General features: G+C 44.0%; 1 protein-coding gene across 2 annotated transcripts in view; it reads right to left on the reverse strand.

Moving 5' to 3' along the window:
- Positions 1 to 292: 292 nt before the first annotated feature.
- LSAMP (limbic system associated membrane protein) overlaps positions 293 to 22774 on the reverse strand; it is a 984979-nt gene continuing 962497 nt past the window's right edge. Inside the window, exons 8-9 of one of the 2 annotated variants that reach the window (XM_075334897.1) lie at positions 20680 to 20712; positions 293 to 4655 (exon numbers count right to left, since the gene is read on the reverse strand). In XM_075334897.1, the coding sequence (XP_075191012.1) occupies positions 4558 to 4655; positions 20680 to 20712 (131 nt within the window). In that variant the 3' untranslated portion in view covers positions 293 to 4557. The remainder of the gene's footprint in view (positions 4656 to 20679; positions 20713 to 22774) is intronic. The other variant, XM_075334898.1, reaches the window with a different exon arrangement.

Raw genomic sequence — 22774 nt, forward strand, 5'->3', positions numbered from 1 at the left:
TTTGTATTGTATTGGCAGGTGTTGCGCCCCCATTATTGTACCCCTCATTTCTTATTCATATCTCGAGTTGCCATTTGTATTGTATTGGCAGGTGTTGTGCCCCCATTATTGTACCCTCATTTTTTTATTCATATTTTGAGCTATTTTATTGTATTGGCAGGTGTTGAGCCCCCATTATTGTACCCCTCATTTCTCATTCATATCTCGATCTGCCATTTTTATTGTATTGGCAGATGTAGTCGCGAGGTGATGATGAGCGGATGATTGTAATTAATTACATCACTCACGACTCTTTGATTAAAACAATACCATTTACTGGAGATTATGGCAGAATAAGTATTACTCATCATGAATCAGATTATATAGAAAGAATATTCAGATTACATTATTGGGAATACTTTGTAACATTTCTCTCGATGAGTGATTCCATTCGCAAACAATACAGATGACATTATCCGGAGAATGTGCAAAACAGAATTTTTCCCAAAGTGGATCCCAATCAAATCACTATTAATAGGGAAGGGGGGGAGTGACCTATGGATACAGTGGGTGGATAATTCTCCTTCTTATTGTACAATTTTTCAGGATGAATTCTAACCATTTGCCATAGAGAGCGAAGGGCGTGGTGGATTGTATGAAAGGACAGTTTCAGGAGGGTCACAATGTGGACACATTTTAGCTCCCGTATTATGACCGTGATTCCTGGACACGTGTGGTTTCAATGACCATTGGGTCTATTGTGATGTATCCAAGAAAAAACTCAAGAGAAGCCACTGATATGGTCAAAATTGGCTGATGATCTAATATGTACGGGGGATACATGACGCTTTCTCCAGGTAGAAATTTGGTACTCATTATAAATGTATGACCTTATTAATGGTTATTGATTTGGCCATCACTTTATGAACAATGGTGGTCCCATCAATAAAAATCATAAAATCATAAAATCCACACCGATTCTGAGAATAAAGACAATGTAGTTCTGGCTTAGCATCTCATTATTGAGTTTTCCTGCACAGTGGCATTCCCAGACAATACTGCCAGCCTCAATCACTTGAATGGGTTCTCCATGTTCAGGATCAGTGGGGGTGTCTCATTCTCAGGGGTCCTAATGTAACGTCATCACTTAAAAAGATAAACATAGTCCTATAAAAATTAGTTTAGTGGAACCGCGATGGGTCCAAGTGTTGATGCCGTAATACAGAAGCTAAGGCGCGGTCATAATATGATCATCCAAAAAACTGTCCCAACTCATGAAACACTAGATATATTGGCCATCAGTTGAAGTTTTGGATGAAGAATGGTGTAAAACATACATTTACCAAGAAATAACTCTTTGACAAAGCACACGGTCACGGCGCCTCTCTTATAGTAATACTTCATTATAATGTCACTTCAAAGGCACTACATACTGAATACAGAGCAAAAATCATTTCTCACGGTCCTCAAAACTAGTGGATTATAGAGATGACATAAACTTTATTCAATGACAGTTCTACAGCGCAGGAGATAGAATGACTCTCGAAAGTAAAACCCCCTTCTACAAATAACATTTGTTCCTTCATGCACCGTAAAAGAAAAAAACACACGTTTCACAATAGTTACATAGATTTCATGTGTCTCTAATGTACGATGTTAACAATTCAGAACCTGGCGAATTGACAAAAAACAACCAGGAAAACGGGATGGGGGGGAAAGAAGGACAACTGTGTCTTATCGGATCAATTGATCAGTTCTGATCTGGTTTCATCAATAGATCCATCATCGGGAAAAAAAAATGGGTATATCAATTAGATTTTTTTTGAGAAATAGAAAAAAAAAATGGTGAAAAAATTCCTCCATTGTTTTTTTATGGACCAACATGGGTCAAAAGGGAAAAAAACAGAGCTGAGTGGATTGATTCATTTCATAACTGTAAATCTTCATCTTGTAGCAGATACTGCCAAAAATATTTCTGCACCTTAATTGATAGATGTGGTGATGAGAAAATGATATTTTAGGTAAAGTGAAGTAGATTAGGGACTATCCCTAGAAAAGACCAACCCAATGAGCACAGCGATGACTTGACCGGTCACCATCGATGTTCTACTTACTCAATTCCCTTCTACAAGGGGGGGGGCGAAAAAGTAGACAAAATGTATCAAAAAAGTCTCTCTAACTCTTCCCAAGGATTTCAAGGGAATTATGGGATGACCGCAATTTATTAGATGCTCAATTATAAATTTTTGGGGAATTGATGAATTTATTTAAAAGAAGATTTGACCACCATTGATCATAAAAGCGCCACCATTTATCAAAAAGGGTCACCATTGGCCATGGGTGTGAAAACTAAAGGTAATTTTGGAAGCTACCTTCTATATGAAGTCAACTTGGGATCTATAGTAGTTTGACCACCCATGGAGAAGACCATTTACTCAACTAGGCTATGATTATCTGTAGAAGTACTTCAGGTTGTCAAAAACTCTTCCCGATGGTTCATCTAGGGTTCAATAAGAAATACAGCAGTTATTATGGAAAATGTAACTTGTTAAGGGGGTTTTACTATCACCTGCCAGGAATGCTTGCCTGAAGAACACAAAAAGTGAAGTTTTGATCCATCATGAAAAATAAAGCTCTACGGAAAAAGCTGACTTAATGGGCCACCGTCTGTATTTGGGATCTACAGTACTTTGACCACCCGTGGAGTAGACTATTTACTCAACTGGGCTTTGATTATCTAAAGAAGTCCTTCATGTTGTCCAAAACGCTTCACGATGTTTCATCTAGGGTTTGATAAGAAATACAGCAGTCGATATGGAATATTTGACTTGTTAAGGGGGTTTAAGTATCACCTGCCAGGAATGCTTGCCTGTAGAACACAAAAAGTCAAGTTTTGATCCATCATGAAAAATAAAGCTCTATGGAAAGAGCTGACTTACTGGGCCACCATCTGGATCTTGTACCCTAAAAATATAAACTCTACTTTACCTTATAAATGCTATATAATCCAAAAACTCCTTCCAGGTTGAAAATATGGGAGACATTAGCCTCAAAGAATCAAATTTCCATCATTAAGTGATCGTTTGCTTCTAACCAAAATCTATAACTCATATCAAGAAGACCCCACCACATTGGGATAGATATGCGTCATCGATATATCACGTCACCACCTCAAGTCAAGACAAACTAACTGCAAACTTTTTTTTGCTTTTCCTATTAATCTGAGGAATGAAAATGATTTTTGTTTTTCACGAAAAAACCCTGTAAAACCAATATGTGATCGACACCCCATTAATCTGTGTGCAGAGTTAATCATTTCCAGGTGATTTCCCTAAATTTCGTGGTATATGAGTTACGTTCATGGTTGATGTTCTGCAAGGTCCTAAGTACATGGTTCATTGATAAAGCACCCTGGTGGGATCGAGAGCAATTATTATACAATTTATACCCTATGGCTATTGGTTGTATGCTCTCCTAGTGCCTAGTGGCTCCTTACCCTATCATGCAAAAAGTATTTAATAGTGCGGCAATTGGCTCTCTATGAACAAAACCCTGTTTGCTTTGATATGTGTTAGTGTCCCTACGGCAAGCTTTGCACACACTCACGCGCACACACACAAAAAGCAGGCAAGAAAAGCAGTCCCTGTAAGATTTGAGCCCGAGAAGGGTTTTAAACCCTTTGCCCCTGTAGCATTTTTTCTGGTTGTGCGCTGGTGAACTTGGATCAAATCCTCCTTGTTGTCTCTAAAATCGAGAAAAAGGGAGAACGGATTAATCTGTTGAGCGCAAAACCCAACAAATAGGAGTTTGTGCCTTTCGCGATGGAAACAGAGGCAAAGGGATTAAACACGGACGCTCAACTTGTGGAGAAGGTAGATGTCACGTGGAGGACACCAGTGGTGAAGACCTCGGAACGATCAAATTTACAAAACTAATCTATATATCTTCTAATAGTCATGTGTCCTTAAGCAGGGGTCAGGAGTGGCTGCCCGAAGTGTCTACAAAAATCAAACCCAATGTGGTAGCACGTCCTATAGGTAGTGAGGTCGTCAACGTAACAACGCGTGTCCTCCAGAGTGCGCCATCTACTGACCACGCGGTCGAGCCGATGCTAGAACCTGTTTGTGGTAGGAGGAACTCAAAAAAAGTTTCCTACTCCAAAAAGGCTGAGGGACACCAGAAAAATCAGGGTAAATCTTATCAATAATAAGAGTCCATCGGGAATGAGCGAGAGAGAGAGGCTGGAACAGCAGAGATAAGACAATTACATGAAAAAGAATTTCAAACCGAGAAACGAAGACAGGAAAATTAAAAACAAAATTTTTACAACATTTCAATGTTCTCAGCGTTAATTGGTTCTTGACACAGATTTCAGTCCCTTCGTCTTGCATGTTGTTTGGGTTTCTTGTAGAATTTTCTGGTCTTCTTGGTATTTATATATTTTTTTCCCCAATGTATATTTTTCCGTTGCTTCCCAACACGCTTCGTGAAGGAAACAGTCCCGTCTCTCTCTCCTCCTCTCCCATATTACTTTTTTTTCTGTATTTTCTTTTTTTTTTCTTGTATATATGTATTTTATTAACATTTGCAAATTAGGCAGAAGAGGGAAAGAGCCATAAGCCAGATGGAAGCAGCCAGGTTGGTGGATCCATTGTCTGCTATCACCGTCCCGGGTCCTGTAAGAAGGACAAAAGAAAGAAAAGTGTCAAAACCTCATTGTCTAATGTTTAATAGTTTATTACATGCAAAAGTGACAATCAAAGTTCACCTTCTCACCCTTCCTGCACAATGCATTCTGCACAAGCCATAAAGAATGCTTACTACCGTTTCCTACAGACATATGTAGGTGATAGTCACAGCTTCCCTCCACCCACTCCCTGAACAATGACCCCAGCACAGATCACAGAGCATGTCCACAACACTATCCCATAGAAGTCTATAGGTGATGGTCACAGATCATGTCTACAACACTGTTGTGATGCTCAATCACTAGGTGTCACTAGATACAACTAGTAGAGTAGTAAAACAAGTCGGGGGTCAGGAGCCAGGAGGTCACTTATTGAACACAGGGAGAAAGCGGAGCCAAGGTCAGGGTATGAGCCGGAGGTCGGGAGCCAGGAAGTCACATATGGAACACAGGGAGAAAGCGGAGCCGAGGTCAGTGTACGAGCCGAAAGTTAGGAGCCTGGAAGTCACGTATGGAACACAGGGAGAAAGCGGCGCACAGGCGGTGAAGGGTAACTAAGGTCCGGGGTCGAGAGACAAGATCAGAACAGTACAATTACGGGAGCCAGAAGCACTTGCTGCAGAACAGGAACTATGACTGGCAGTGTTCCGGGTGAAGTTGCTCCCCAGTGAAGCAGAGCAATTACTAGGAACGAGGCTCCTGTGAACAGACCCCTCCCAGCACCAACGCAAGACCCGAGGTCAGGAAACAACCCATCCTCCAGAGCACAATACAACAACAAAACATCGGCTCTGCAGGATAGCAGAGTACCACATATCAGAACCATGACAAGTGCCCCATAGAAGTCTATAGGTGATGGTCACAGAGCATGCCCACAACACTGTCTCATAGAAGTCTATAGGTGATCGTCACAGTCCCCTCTTCTTACTACCTGATCAATTACCTATGTACAACTCACAGAGCATGTGTCACATGGTGACTAACAGGGTTTTACCAAATACCAGCAAAACTTCCAACAGGTGTCCCAACACACAGGGTACAAAGGGTCCACAAAACAATGGAGGTCCCTGGCGCTAGGGATGAGGGAGAAGGGTCACCACCTCCATTCACATGTAGGTGTACCCTGCACTCCCTCACGCCCCTATATGGGTTCTTTCACCCTGTCACCGACCAAGTTCCTAAGCCCTCATTTGCTTTGACTCACCCTGACAAGTGAGCAGGCTGATGAGAGCACTAGTCTCACCTGTACAATACAGCAACTCAAGGGTAGGAAAACCGATAGGGCAAATAGACATGAAAAGGAAAAACACTCCGGACAGCTGCAATGCAGCTAACACCACAGCTGTACACAACACGAAAAACTTCTTCCAGAGCAGGCTCCTTCTAAAGTGGAGCACATAGAAATGAGGATCCAGTTTCTATCACCGGCATCAGTTGATCAGGTACAAATAGTGAAGGGGAGTGATCTCAAAGAGCTGAACCTGAAATTAAAAGCTATAGCCAGCAGCCAGGCAGGCACTACTAGCAAGAAGATGTCATTCAAGTATCAGCAGTGGATCTGCAAGCAACAAGGTGCTGTGACCTTCTAATTCCAGAGTGGCCCGAGGACTTCCCCGGGCAGGAGGAACTCATGACAACAAGACTCTACAAGACTCTCCCATAGAGGTTTATAGATGATAGGCACAGACCCCTGATCTTACTGTGGCGCCCCAGGACCTGGTCGCCACAACAGCATTGCCCCTCCAAAGGGTTAATGCTGAGCCTGGAGGTAATTGGGAGGTCTATTGGCCAGTAAGTTTAACATCCAACGCAGTTCTCCCTCAGGCCAGCAGGGGGAGCTCTGAACCTGGAGTTCCAGGGAGCATTCCTTAAGTCTGGCCTGAGGGAGGAGTTAGTGTTCAGTCTGTAGGAGAAAGCAAGGAGTGCAGACGCAGAGTGTGCTGTCCTGTGGAACTGGGGCCTAGAGCTGGAGCAGCTTGGCCCAGTGAAACAGGAGGAGCAGAGAGGCACAGAAGAGACTCGGACATCGGAGTCTGTGGCCACCAGGGCCTAAAATACTCCCTGGTAGCCGAATCCGAAGGGCAGGAGAGCTGCAAGCACCTGGCCCATAAACAGCCCGAAGGTACAGCTGCATCATCAGGGCCCGGTGTGGACTCCAGCAGAGAAGCACCAGAGAGGGTCTGTGCAGCCTACCACAGAGGGAAAGGGGACGTACCACCGGTCCCAGCAGCAAGAGGGCCATTGCTAAATCCAGAGAGCAGGGTCCTATCACAGCAAGGAAGAGAACAGGAGTAGGCCTCATACTCAGCTGGCCAAAACGACATCTCCGTTACTTCCAGGCCAGCCGGAGCCCTCTACCACCTGTAACGGTCTCCCAGGACTAACCATTTGTGAAGTAAAAGAGGAGAAGGTAAAGAGACTGTTGTTTGTGCCTGTTTCTTTCATTGCCTGTTGGTCCTGCACCGTGTTATCCAGACAACACCATAGACTCTCACGAGCACCAACAGTGTCCCCGGGGCACCGCTCCACCTGTGGGGAGCAGTACCACCATTGCTGCCATATCATCACCCCGGAGGCCTTACACAGCAGCGGCGGCTTAATAGCCGCAGACCACAGGTGGCGTCACGAACACAAACCCCAAGTCACCAGCCATATTTAACTGACACCCACCAGGGCCACGGAGTCGGGCCCCACCACCACTGACGACCCCCGGACTAGTCCGGCCCGGCACCGGGTGTCCCATAGCCCTGGGGTGGGCGAGTCATTACTACCTGATGGGGATGAAAGACCAGAAAAGTTGGATGCACGGAGGTACACTGGTGCTATATGGTAAAGTCAAGCGAGCATGAGAATGGTGGAGTTGGTGATCATGACAATGTAACAGCATTCCAAGATATGACTGCCAGTGCCAATCACGTGAATGTGTTCTTCATGCTCGAGATCACTGTGTGTGTGTGTGGGGTCAACCTCAGGGTTCCCAATATAAAGCCATCACCTTTAAAGATGGAGATAGCCCTATAAGATTGGGTCAGTGGAACCACGAGGAATCCATCCAAGTGTTGATGTTGTAATGTAGAAGCTAAGGTCCATTCACATTATGGACATCCTGTCCCGAGTGACGAAACTCTATTAATATCGGCCATTAGTTGAAATTAAAACATGTCCACATCACTCTTGCAAAGAAGTCAATGGGAGAAGGAGACTGTTCACATCCTCTTCCCCTGCACAATATTCTGTTCATAACACTCTCTTATAGAGATGTAAATGAGTCAAAGCCTCCTATAGATGTTAATGAGTCCAATCCTCCAATGCGTCCAGATCCAGAAGAAGTAAATGGGGGAAGGAGAAGGCTCACGTCCTCACCCCCTGCACAATCTTCATAACAATCTCCTATAGATCTTGATGAGTCAAGGTCTCCTATAGATGTCAAAGAGTCCAAGTTTCCTATAGATCTTAATGAATCCAAGTCTCCTATAGACATCAATGAGTCCAAATACTGAAGAAGTAAATGGTTAATTTTAATGACCAAATACAAAACATAAAATAAACTAATTCCATAAGTCTAAAATAAAAACAGGAAACAATATGTCAAATTATCTGGTTCTAATTCATTAAAAATATACAGTTGATACATTTCCTTTAAAGAACTTTACCAATATAAAAAGTAATGTGACCCAAGAGCAACTACTGAGATGCCCAGAAATCCTCAGAATGGGCATCAGTAATAGTCTGTAAGATGGTGTGACGTACAAGCAACCATGTGATTGCCATGGCATGGCATTTTTGTAAAAAAACCCTGCTGTTTTTAACATCAACCTTAAGTAATGATTGATGTATATGAAGACTTGGACCAATCTCAATCTTCAGCTAGTCATTATCACTCCCCTACCCCAAATTACAAATGCACTTGGGTGTATGTGTAGTGGCTTCTATGAGTATTAGGATCTCATTATGAATAATGAAAGTCACATTTAGGTTGGGGGATCGGTAACAGTCATTGGACTGGAATAAAAGGGAAAGTAATGTTGCATTTGGGCACAGAAAAGTGACAAAATAAGAGTTTTCTGATATTATGTCACATCTGCCCGGTCAACGCTCCTCTTGTGTCAATCTGGCGAATGTTGGTGTAATAGATCTGGAATCGCTCTCCGGGGTCCTGTTTATCCAATCAATGGGATCAATAACATGGGATGCAGTTACTTGGATGATGAGAGCGGGGGTTGAATGAACAGAGAAGTAGATTTCGCAGATTGTGGTCCGGCTGGTAGAATAAAGGTGACGTTACTCTCCAAGATTACAGACGTAGATCTGACGATCCTCCCAGTACTGGGATAAGGACATGGCGCACTGGGACAGATATTCCCGGATGAGTGGAAATATGACGTCTTTACATTTCTCTGCAGGTTTCCTGCTCACATCAAGTAATGCTACAATCCTCCAAACAGATGAGAAGTGTCCAAAAGCTCAGATACGTCTGTGTCATGTTGTGTGATGTGTGTGCATGTGTCTGATCTGCCCTATGGTTATGTGTACGGCTCATGTCATGTCTTTTACATCACTGTGTTTAAGTATAAAGATATGTCCTCCACTACCTTTCTTCTTGGCTCAACATTGGCACAAGAGGAGTCACTGTGCCATGAACCAGGCATAGGGCCTAGAGGGACGTGACTAAGTGCCTACCAGGTTTTCCCCAGAGACTCTGATGGTGAAGATGAGCTGAGCTGCGGAAGTCCCCAGAAAAGCAGCAGATGACCCCAGGGGTCAGAGACTCAGGTACGGGACTAAGGGTAACAGGTAAGATGGACACTTGTTCCCAAGATGGGATCAGGATCAGAGTACAGGTTCCCGGTCACAGGACGGGTTCAGTCGCAGGGCAGGTTCAGGTTGAGGGTCAGAGGTGTATGGGTGCAGGTACACATGACAGGCTCCGGGTCACAAGATCGGTTTTGGTTCACAGGGCAGGTTCGGGTTGAGTATGGGTGCGCCCTAAGCATGTTACCGGGAGACCTGTGCGGTGTGCGCAGGCCCTGGGAGAAGGAAGCCGTCACGAGAGTTTGAACAGAAGGAGCACAGGTGTGGCCACAATGGTGAGTTTGTCTTCATCCTAGCCAGAAGGGAGAAGAGGTTCAGTGCAGCGATGGCGGCATTACAGTACTCCCCTCCTTATGCCCCCAACTTCTAGGGCACTTTGCTTAATGACCTCAAAAGGCCCAACTTATAAGATGCGATTTTCAGAAGGATGTATCTAGAGTAGAGCCACACCTTATCTCTTGAACGAAAAGTTGGTGGGTCTAAGCGTCTCTTGTCACCATGCTTTTTCGTCCGCTCGGATGATTCCTCAATAGTGGCTTTGGTGTCCTCTCAGATCTTGGAGAAATCTTTGCGAAAGCATAAGCTGCACAAATACCAGAAGTGGACAGCGAAAAAGGGACATTAGTCTGCTTATCATTGACAACAAAAACCGGTGATTTTGCAGAGGCCTTGCTTACATGATTATTATATGAGAATTCTGCTCAAGGCAAAAACATTGACCCAGCCGTCGCGATGCACATTTGTTAAATTCCACAGAAAATTAGAAAGAATCTGATTGACCCAGTCCTCCTGACCGTTGATCAGAAACCCAAGGATACATTCAAGAGTTTACAGTTCGATCTCCAAAATTTGGATATGAACTGTATGAGACGGTTGGATACAATGTAAAGTGGGAACCCATGGAGATAGAAGATGTGAAAGATGAACTTCTCAGCAAGCACAGGAGGAGATGGAAGACCAGGGAGTGGGGTAAAGTGAGCAATCTTCAAGAAGTGGTCCACCATCACCCAGAGGACAAAGGGAGATCCGTAATAAAATCCACAGCAATGTGCTACCAGGAGGTAGAAGGAATGGGAAGCTATAATAGTTGTCCAGACGGAAATCTTATTTTGTGCACACAAAGGACAGGCAGAAACAAATTCCACAATATCCTTTTGCATGATTGGTCACCAATAATGGCTAACCATGATAAGATAAGTTGAGTAGTCTTTCTCTCCTCGGCATGGCCAGCCAACTTTAAAGCGTGCCCCGACAGCAGAACTTGCTTCCTATTTGGATGCACCACAAAAGTCTTCCCTGAAGGGATCAGAGGTAGGTTCACTGGATCCACCATAATCATCTTAGAAGACGCGATGATATGTTGAGGCTCCTTGTCTTGGTCAGTGGGTATGAAGGACCTAGAGAGCGCATCCACCTTGATCTTCTTGTCTGCTGGCTGAAAATAAGGTATGAAGTCAAAGCAGACAAAAACCAGCGACCACCTAGCTTGGTGCGGGTTCAGCCTCTGTGCAGACAGCAGGTAGGTCAAATTCTTATGGTCCTTGTAAATGCCGACTGGATAGACTGTCCCCTCGAGAAGGTAACACACCACTACTCTGTCATCTTAATCACCAACAACTAGCGAACACCATTCGAATAGCTGCGCTCAGGAGCAGAGAAGGCCTCAGAGAAGAAACCTCAGGTTACCATGCTACCGGAGGAAGACTTCTGCGTGAGAACTGCCCCTGAGGTTGGAAGCATCAACTTCTAGGAAAAATTGCTTGTTGATGTCTGGTCTATCTAACACAGGAGCAGAGGAAAAAGCCTGCTTTATGAAGAGAAATGTGTGTTCAGCCTCCAGAGTCCACATCTTCGGATTAGCACCCTTGCAGATCATTGTTGAAATCGGAACGGTGCAGGAAGAGAAGTGAGGAACAAACTGCTGGTAATAGTTTGCAAATATTAGTAATCGCTGAATTGCCTTAACACCAGCAAGATGAGGCCATTTGAGAATAGAAGACACGTTCTCCGGATCCAATTTCAGTCTGGTGTCGGAGATGATATACCCATGGCAGGGAAGGGAGGTCTGCTTAAAGATGCATTTCTCAACCTTGACATACAGACTATTCTCCCTACGTCTTTGCGAGAGCTGGCAAACATTCTTCCTATGAGAAGCCAGATCTGGAGAGAAGACCAGGAAACCATCCAGATCTACCACCAGAGTATCTTAAGACATTATTCACAAACTCTTGGAAGACAGGATTACCAAGCTCAAATAGCATGACACAGTCCTCAAAGTGACCATCCCGGATCTTGAAAATGGTTTCTCATTTGTGTCCTTGGCGTATGTGGATGAGATTTCACGCTGTTGTCAGGTCGAGCTTATTGAAGATCCTGGCACCTCTAAAACAATTAAACAATGCCAGAATTAATGGCAATGGATATTTGTTTTTAATCGTGATCTGGTTGAGTCCTTCATAATCTATAGAGGGTCGAAGAAGCTGCCATGCTTTTTCTTAACAAAGAAAAAAAACAGCTCCTGACGATGAGGAAGATTTTTGGATGAATTCCCTTGCCAGATTCTTCTCGATGTAATCAGATATGGCTTGGCTCTCCACCTGAGATGGGGTAGATATGGCCTCGAGGAGATGAGGATCCTGGAAGCAGGTCAATGGGACAATAGTACGGCCTATGTGGAGGCAAATTCTCTGCTTCCTTATTATCGAAGACGTCAGCGTAGGACCAGTAAGCGGATGGCTGTCCCAGCAGACTAGACTCTGTGACCAGCGTCCAGATGGGACATATACAAAAGAAAAGAAAAAGACAGGAGCGCTCCTGTGTAAGAACCGCAAAGGACACAGCTATCAAGCAGCCAATGCCGCACTCACCTCAAGGAGTTGTGCACCCTTGCACAACCCCGGTAAAAGCATGGATATTAGGTAACGAACCGGTCACAGTCTAAAGCTGGCCGCTGGTGTGTTGTCCAGACTTGGGCTTGCGATGACCAATCAGACATGGAAAAAATGCAGCTTCATGGTAACCTGCTGCCGCTCTAGCCGATACATCAGCACAGGTGCTGAGGAATAATGAATTCCGCTACTAAAAAATTATCTATAGGTGTGTCAGGCGCTGCAGGTACCAAGCAGCCAAATATGTAAGAAAAATATCAAAATTTATTGGGCACAACGCGTTTCCTGGACATCTGTCCTCTTCATCAGGTGCTCCTGATATTTTGATATGTTTCTTACATCTTTGGCTCCTTGGTACGTAGAATGCCTGACACACCTCTAAATAATTTTTTAGTAGCCGCAGACCGGACACATAGGAACAAGACACCTTTCATGGCAAAACTGTCCCCCAATGAAGCACCTCTTCAGATCTCCAGCTTGTACACACATAGCCACGGCAGGCCCAGAAGAAGTGTATGTGACAGGCTATGAAGCCCATGAATCTTCTCCGTATGCAGACTTCCTACCCGAAATTCCACTGACTCAGTACAAAAAGAACAGCTTTGTTTAGGGCCCTTCCATCAACAGACAACACTATGACGGGACTCTGGAGGCGCTGGTCAGGAATCTGATACCAATCCACCATGACCTGTTGGATGAAGTTTCCAGTAAATCCCGAATCCAGATATTGGGTAACTCCATTTGACCCAGATATTGATAGAGTTAATGGTGGAGACAAATTACTAACATGGTAGCCTCTCCAACAGACTCTAGGCCTGGGAGTTTCCCGGCTTCTTGGGACATGAGCGGATAAGATGTTCTGTGCTACCTCAGGAGTAACACAATTCCTTAGCATGGCGGTGTTCCTGACATTGCTCAGCTGGCTTATTGCGATCGATCTGCATAGGTTCAGGAGTGGCGTCAGACATGGAAGTGTAGCGCCCCTGACACCATCAGGGTGATACGAGGTTCTGCATCCCCATCTGGATGCAGGGCCTACCCCCTTAGGGACCCAGAATCCCAATGCCGGTACCAACAAAAACCCAGGTAATCCCAGTTTTTCCACAACAATCCCCCCAAACAATGGTACAGGGCTAGGGTGGGACCAATGGATGGCTGCCTAGAGGTGGAGCCACTACAGTCCACTAGTTGGCCAGGTGGGAGGGGCAAACTGTGGAGAATAGTCAGTTGAGAGTTGACAGCAGAGGTGTGAAGGTGAAAGAGAAGTGACGTCCTGACTCGGGTTAACGGTGACCTGGTACCCAGAAGAAGTGGTTGCCGGTGGAGTACGATGGAGTACTCCTGAAACTACGCACCGACGGGGTACAGGACCCTAGGACAGGAAAGAGCTTCCAACCGACCTGTTAACACCTGCACAGCGAGGGGACCATCAAGCACCTTGCTGACCCTAAAGAATCCGAGACTCAGTAGCAAAGAGAGAACCGGGGACAGGACCAGAGACTCCAACCCCACAGGGTTCACGCTACCGTCAGGCGGACAGAAGTGGACAAACCACAGAATGGGAACCCCCAGTGTTCCATACCACGGGGACCAACTTACCACAGACAGGTGCAGGGGAAGAAGGTACCAGAGAATCAGACTGCGATGAAGGGAACCTGGAGGCGAAACCAGCCGGCCTCGGGCAACCAGTCAACATATACCAGCAGTGAGTAAACCAGTTGCACTGAATACCTATCTGGACTCCTTCTTCCAACGCCCACCGCACCATACACCTGCTGGGGCAATACCCTACTTGCGGAGGCAATTCTTTAGAGATATTCCAGCATCATCAACCAGAGGATTTATAAAACCAAAGACTTTTATTCCAAAAAAATTAAAAACAGATATCATGTATAAAATACATATGGTTCACCAATGTGGAAAACGCTTACATGTTTCGGACTGGAGAGTCCTTACTCATAGCTTAACATCTTACAAATAAACATGTACCTATATACACTTGGTGGCTGAGGTGAAGTGGGAGGGAATTAAACTGGGCGGAGGTCCACAGTACATGGAAGATATTAAACTGCAGTAGCTGCGATAAACAGTAAAAGGAATCTGCATGGTAAGCATTATATACCAGTACTGGGCAGTGTAACTGTAAATACAGCGCCGGGGTGAGATTAAACACTTACTAGAAAGCTACAGCACAAGTGTAACTCACCTATCCCAGTTCCAGCACCAGCCCCTGCTCTTTTTCTCCTATGGCCAAATTCCTCTGTATATTCCATGCCAGACTGTCTCTGGTAACCCAGCAAGTATCTCTGATATCATCATCAAAGGCCTTTTAAGGCAGGCACAGGCAACTGTCAGCTGCCTGAGTACTCAGAAGGAGAACAGCACCTAGATACCAAATGATTTTGCATGAATTATTCTCATCTGCCTCAATACTCTAATCTAGGTAGCTAGCTAAATATCTTACCAGAAACTAATTCCTGCTTTCCAGCACCTAACTTCTATTTCTTCGCTCAGATCGGTGAATCCACTTTTAGCTCTGCTGACTCATACAAGTAACTAGTTATTTTCTCCTATTAAGGTATCTGAATGTATAAACATCTCTGCTATTAACTATATCCCTGCTGCAAGTTCCTGATTGCATATACAGCTCTGCTATTAACTATATCCCTGCTGCAAGTTGCTGATTCCATATACATCTCTGCTATTACATATTTTTCTGCTGCAAGTTCCTGATTGCATATACATCTCTGCTATTAAATTTATCTCTGCTGCAAGTTCTTGATTGCATATACATCTCTGCTATTAACAATATTCCTCCTGCAAGTTCCTCATTGCATATACATCTCTGCTATTAACAATATTCCTGCTGCAAGTTGCTGATTTCATATACATCTCTGCTATTAACTATATTCCTGCTGCAAGTTCCTGATTGCATATCCATCTCTGCCATTAAATATATTTCTACTGCAAGTTCATGATTGCATATACATCTGTCAATAACTATATCCATACTGTAAGTTCCTGATTGCATATCCATCTCTGTTTTTAAATATATTTCTGCTGCAAGTTCCTGATTGCATATACAGCTCTGCTATTAACTATATCCCTACTACAAGTACCTGATTGCATATAAATCTTTGCAATTAACTATATCTTTGCTGCCAGTTCCTGACTGCATATGCATTTCTGCTATTAACTATATCCCTGCTGTAAGTTCCTGATTGCATATACATCTCTGCTATTAACTATATCCCTGCTGTAAGTTCCTGATTGCATATACATCTCTGCTATTAACTATATCCCTGCTGTAAGTTCCTGATTGCATATACATCTCTGCTAATAACTATATCCCTGCTGTAAGTTCCTGATTGCATATCCCTGCTACAAGTTCCAGACTGCACCTACTTCTCTGCCATTCTTATATGTGACAGCTTTCCAGCAGCATCTAGTGCTTCCAGTTTCACTCTTTAAGCTGCCATCCTGTATCTTATGCTGTATTGGTGCTTTATAATGGTGGGCAGTTGAGGACAGGTTTGAGGGGGAGGGGGGGGGGGCAGGTACCCAACATTCTGAGTAACAGACGCCTCATTCCATAAACATAAATTCTTGCAATCTCTTTGGCTGAGCTGAATTACATTTTACTTAAAAAATGTAGTCGTTCACATGTTCTTTAATCTCTGAACTATTATGTTCCCAATTTCTCAGGTGCGGAGTTTTCCAGCCACGTGATTGGAGGAGTTCGGTGCATCCAGGGGTAAGACGGAGCCTGGGAATGGATCTGTCTGGTTTTCTCTCTTTGCTGCTCAAGACTTTGCATTTTTCATCCTGATTATCTGGAGCAGCGCGCAGAGTCCCGGTGACAGCAGAAGAGGATGATTCTCCTCCACCTCCACACCCCTCCTCCCCCTCCGCCAGAGCACAGACCGGTGGAGTCCCCGACAGTCTGTCATCTGCTGGAGAATCAATACAGGACACATGTTCTCCTAAGACAATAGAAGGAGAATGGCCTAAACGCTATCAGAGTTGTGGAGGCGCGAGGCACTGCATACCTCATACAGGGATATCATGCATACCAACCACACTATATAATCTGCAAATTAACCCCTTCCTAACGAGTTTCCCTTTCAGCAGAATATTGCTCATCGGTTTATTAGGATTAGTGCATTATGAGGTACAAGGAGCCTCGTACCTCCACGACATACAGTGCCTACAAGTAGTATTCAACCCCCTGCAGATTTAGCAGGTTTACACATTCGGAATAACTTGGCATTGTGACATTTGGACTGTAGATCAGCCTGGAAGTGTGAAATGCAGCAAAAAAGAATGTTATTTCTTTTTTTATTTTTTTTTTTAAATTGTGAAAAGTTTATTCAGAGGGTCATTTATTATTCAACCCCTCAAACCACCAGAATTCTGTTTGGTTCCCCTAAAGTATTAAGAAGTATTTCAGGCACAAAGAACAATGAGCTTCACATGTTTGGATTAATTATCTCTTTTCCCAGCCTTTTCTGACTAATTAAGACCCTTCCCAAACTTGTGAACAGCACTCATACATGGTCAACATGGGAAAGACAAAGGAGCATTCCAAGGCCATCAGAGACAAGATCGTGGAGGGTCACAAGGCTGGCAAGGGGTACAAAACCCTTTCCAAGGAGTTGGGCCTACCTGTCTCCACTGTTGGGAGCATCATCCGGAAGTGGAAGGCTTATGGAACTACTGTTAGCCTTCCACGGCCTGGACAGCCTTTGAAAGTTTCCACCCGTGCCGAGGCTAGGCTTGTCCGAAGAGTCAAGGCTAACCCAAGGACAACAAGGAAGGAGCTCCGGGAAGATCTCATGGCAGTGGGGACATTGGTTTCAGTCAATACCATAAGTAACGTACTCCACCGCAATGGTCTCCGTTCCAGACGAGCCCGTAAGGTACCTTTACTTTCAAAGCGTCATGTCAAGGCTCGTCTACAGTTTGCTCATGATCAGTTGGAGGACTCTGAGACAGACTGGTTCAAGGCTGTTTCTCAGCCAAGGGGCCTGGCCATCTGGTCCGCATCCATGGGAAGATGGATAGCACGGCCTACCTGGAGATTTTGGCCAAGAAACTCCGCTCCTCCATCAAGGATCTTAAGATGGGTCGTCATTTCATCTTCCAACAAGACAACGACCCAAAGCACACAGCCAAGAAAACCAAGGCCTGGTTCAAGAGGGAAAAAATCAAGGTGTTGCAGTGGCCTAGTCAGTCTCCTGACCTTAACCCAATTGAAAACTTGTGGAAGGAGCTCAAGATTAAAGTCCACATGAGACACCCAAAGAACCTAGATAACTTGGAGAAGATCTGCATGGAGGAGTGGGCCAAGATAACTCCAGAGACCTGTGCCGGCCTGATCAGGTCTTATAAAAGACGATTATTAGCTGTAATTGCAAACAAGGGTTATTCCACCAAATATTAAACCTCGGGGTTGAATAATAATTGACCCACACTTTTATGTTGAAAATTTATTAAAATTTAACTGAGCAACATAACTTGTTGGTTTGTAAGATTTATGCATCTGTTAATAAATCCTGCTCTTGTTTGAAGTTTGCAGGCTCTAACTTATTTGCATCTTATCAAACCTGCTAAATCCGCAGGGGGTTGAAGACTACTTGTAGGCACTGTAATCCTAAAAGGGCAGACTGATTGCGGTAAATGCCTACCATTAAGCACTTTTGCACTTTTTTCCTGCCCACACTTGGACTATGCAGAGGATCTCAGATATAAGACTTTTACAACCTTAAATAAAAGGGACTTCCCCCCAAAATTGTTCCTTCCCCTTTAATTTATAGTGATCCCGTTCAGGTCATTTCACCTAATATCAGTAATCGGCCGGTGTTAGATTATATGGGCAAAAAGAGGACATTGGAAACATCAAATCCTGATTGATAATTTGGCCACGTAATCCGGTCGGCTCGCCACTAAATCTCCAGATCCTCGGTGAGGTTGGAAGGTTAGGGTTTATACATTTTAATAAGTCCTGGCGAATATTTAATCAGTTCCCCTGTTAATAATGCAGACCCTGCCTAATTATGAGGCTTGGTGGAAGGGTTATTATATTGGTAAGCATGTGCTGCCATCCGGTGGACAAATTGAGGAATTACAACTGGATGTATAAAATGCAATGTACTGTCAAGAGTCCTGACTATGGGAATGCGGACTGACGAGCAGGATTTGGCCCCTATCCACCTGACTATGTTGTGGCACCATAGACCCTCTGGGTTGTGCAGATATATAATACCGCACCCATTATAATAGCACCACTTTCCATTATTATCACACCCTTAGTTCAAAATTAAATCTATTAGTTGCAGAAGACTCCAGTTAATTGTAACATTGGTTGCGCACTTTTCTGTTATACATTTTTACATTTTAATACATTTATTGCACACCCCATTTTCGAGAAGTATTTGGAACAGCACAAAAAATGAAAAAAATGCAAATTCTTTGTGACAATTTTGCAACTTTTTTTTTCAAGGAATTTGGAATGATTTGCGCTCCTCCATGTGACAAATTTACCATTTTTTACACATTTTTTTCCTAAAATTTGCCCCAATGCTGACAGATCAGGGTTTTCTCAGTGAAGATAGAGCAGATTTGCTTTTAGACACAGTTTATTATTTGCAAGTTTTAAAAAGTCGCTTCCTTTTTGTGGTCGTCTGCTCCACGACCTGGAAGTGCAGACGGTCAGGACAGAAGTGACCTCCTCTCTGAAAAGCTTCATTCTTTCCTACTATTATGACGTTTGATACTTTTTTGCCATAACGCCTTGGTAAAGTATTCCTTCCTACTCCAGCTCATGTCTTTGTTGATCGCCTGCACAGGTGTTATCACATTGACAGCGCTGCAACCAGTCATTGAGCTCAGCCGTTCTGCCGATGTACATGGCACAAGTCACCAAGCAGCGGCAAGAGGCAAAGCTGGACCCCGGGAGGGTGTGAAAAAGCTCAATGATTATTTTTACCTCCCCAATCTTTAAAAGTTCTCATTAGATCAGGTGCGTTTACAGTCAGATGTTTTTGTATAGTAATATTTTTTTCTTTTATCATTTAATTGTTAATGTCTTTGCAGTCCCTACGCACGTTTCCACCTTTCTTTCTCTTCCCTGAGGAAGAAAGGTGGAAACGCGAAACGCGCGTAGGGACTGAAGGAGGACTCCTTTATCCACAGCTCACACCAGGCTACTAAGGGCAGACTGAATTCATTCTGCAGGCACTAATATCACCTTATTTCAGGTATTGTGATATTTACCAACCTATGTGCTTTTTCAAATCAGTATCAACTATATTAAAAAGGAAATGTATCTTTTCCATCAACAATTTTAACAAGTATTAACCCTGTATTTAATTATTTGTAGTCTGAATAGGCAAATTATATAAATATATAAAAATAACGGATTGTGGGTTGTAAATAATTGAAAAACTGGTCAGATCAAACAGGTAGTATAAATGCTGTAGGAAAAGGTTCCTTTATTAATATTAATTATTGCTTGTATAGCTATATAAATTATTATTTATTATAGGACAGTGATTACACAATTGCTGAACAGGCTTTAATTGTCACAAATGCACTTTAGTAATCGTGGATAAATTGAGTCCCATAAGTGGATCTCCCGTTTGGAAAATTATTTTGTATAATTGTTTTTTATAATTGTAATAAAATTAAATTTTATGGGAATATCTAGCACTGTTTTTTTCCTTAGGGATTAGTGGTGTTTAAATGTGATTGGATGCTTTTTCCCAATACTATATTATGGTCAGAGAATAGAGAATTAGAATACCATTTGGAAAGTGCAGTTTTAGCTGCCGAGTCCAAACTCTTTTACAAGCTGCTTTGAACTGCTGCTCTAGCAAGAATCCACACTCAAACACTATTTGTCTGTAAGCGCCTGTGGGGCTGAGAAGTGCAGGCAGGGAGTATTCACAGGACCCTCACAGCGGATACACACTGCCTGAACAACGGGAACATGTATCGCACACTGACTGTATCACTCAGAAATGTTGCTATATTTAAGAGTAAAAACACATATATAAATGCCGGCTGAATGACGCTCGGTCGCGCTTGCAGCAGAGATTATACGGCCGTCTGACCCCAGCCTTGACCTCCCATGAGATAAACATGTTCCTTCTCTGAAATACTCTGTGCTGCTCTCAGTCTGTGACATCACATATACAGATACAATCAGACAATTCTGCCCATTTTGCAGGATGAAGGCGCCAGAAAGACATAATTCCCACTCGTTGACATAGAGGAGCGCAGCAGACAGGGGGCGCCCCCATTGTACTGTACCTTTCTGCTTGACCCGGGTGTTGCTGCCTCTTTCTAGAAGGGAAGGATGATTATTATACATTAATATCCGGCTCTTGCACTGATGGTTAGTGGGTTAGTAATGAATAGTCATGAACTGGTTAATTACTAAGCACCCAGATATCTACAGCATGTTAGCGTTCTCTAAGGAGGAGGCGAATACGGCCGGTCCTGCCCAAGGAGGGGTCTCATCCACTAAACCTATGTATGTGTGTATATATATATATATATATATATATATATATATATATATATATATATATATATATACAGCGGTGGCTCGTCCTGGGGGCCCTTCCAACACATAGAAAACCTAGTGTCCCTATTTTCATAAGTGTCCAGCAGGTGGCGCTGCTTTGTAACAATGTATCCATATGCTGTATATTTATTGTGCTTTGTTTATATACCACCATCATATTCCGCAACATGTATCTCTACAGCTTATATCCCACATCATGGACTGGTGCAGTCCCACGTAAATAACATAGAATCATTGTATAATAACAGTGAATTCTGCAACTTTCTCATTTACTTTGTGTTTCTACTGTTCTCCATTTTCATGCTTGGGGTCAGTGATGAGGAACAGTCTTAACTTGTTGTCACAGGTGATTTGGGGAACCTATGCTAGCCCCAAGGCTGGGGCCCTTGTGCTCACCCTAACAACCAGAGGTATTCTTGAAGGTAGGGAGGTCCAGACCCCCATCCTAAGCCCTATCTTCTGTCCTTGTCCCTAATGATAAGATTCCCCCTCCACAACTGATCACCCGGGGGTAAGAGGCAAGAACAGAACTCAACAGCCCCACCGACAAATAAGACTAACAGGGGTAACGACAATAGCTCGTACAAACAGCAATCACACACAAAGGAGCCACTAAAAGTGCAGAAGGGGAAACAACATAAAAGAGGGGAAGAAAACAGACTACTGAGCAACATCCATACCGTTCAACCAGCCACCTAGAACTGCTGCAGCCAACACCAATGCTGCAGCCAACAAAGCAAAACAGATAGAGGGTTTCTCCAGCTCTTATCTCCTCCTGGCCAAGATTCAAAATGATGAAAATAACCAGCGCCCTCTGCTGGAAGCAGAGGATATATATAGGACCTGGGAGTGGTCCAAACCGGAAACACCTGACCAGGAGTCAGGAGCTACTGGAGGGTAAACTGACATTAACCCTCTCCTCCCCAAAGAAAAGGGAATCCAAATACTCAGCAGAATCCCACAAGACAAAGTGAAACTCTGACCCAGAACCTGTCAGAGGAAAGACCGTGACAGAGGAAAGACCGTGACGGAGGAAAGACCGTGATGGAGGAAAGACCGTGACGGAGGAAAGACCGTGACAGAGGAAAGACCGTGACGGAGGAAAGACCGTGACAGAGGAAAGACCGTGACGGAGGAAAGACAGTGACGGAGGAAAGACCGTGACGGAGGAAAGACAGTGACGGAGGAAAGACCGTGACAGAGGAAAGACCGTGACGGAGAAAAGACCGTGACAGAGGAAAGACCATGACAGAGGAAAGACCGTGACAGAGGAAAGACAGTGACAGAGGAAAGACCGTGACGGAGAAAAGACAGTGACAGAGGAAAGACAGTGACAGAGGAAAGACAGTGACAGAGGAAAGACCGTGACGGAGGAAAGACAGTGACAGAGGAAAGACAGTGACAGAGGAAAGACTGTGACGGAGAAAAGACTGTGACAGAGGAAAGACAGTGACAGAGGAAAGACTGTGACAGAGGAAAGACCGTGACAGAGGAAAGACCATGACAGAGGAAAGACAGTGACAGAGGAAAGACCGTGACGGAGGAAAGACCGTGACAGAGGAAAGACCGTGACAGAGGAAAGACCGTGACAGAGGAAAGACCGTGACGGAGAAAAGACAGTGACAGAGGAAAGACAGTGACAGAGGAAAGACTGTGACGGAGAAAAGACAGTGACAGAGGAAAGACAGTGACAGAGGAAAGACTGTGACGGAGAAAAGACCGTGACAGAGGAAAGACAGTGACAGAGGAAAGACTGTGACAGAGGAAAGACCATGACAGAGGAAAGACAGTGACAGAGGAAAGACCGTGACAGAGGAA

Source organism: Anomaloglossus baeobatrachus, chromosome 2, assembly GCF_048569485.1.
Source record: "Anomaloglossus baeobatrachus isolate aAnoBae1 chromosome 2, aAnoBae1.hap1, whole genome shotgun sequence".
In the NCBI taxonomy this organism is placed as follows: Eukaryota; Metazoa; Chordata; class Amphibia; order Anura; family Aromobatidae; genus Anomaloglossus; species Anomaloglossus baeobatrachus.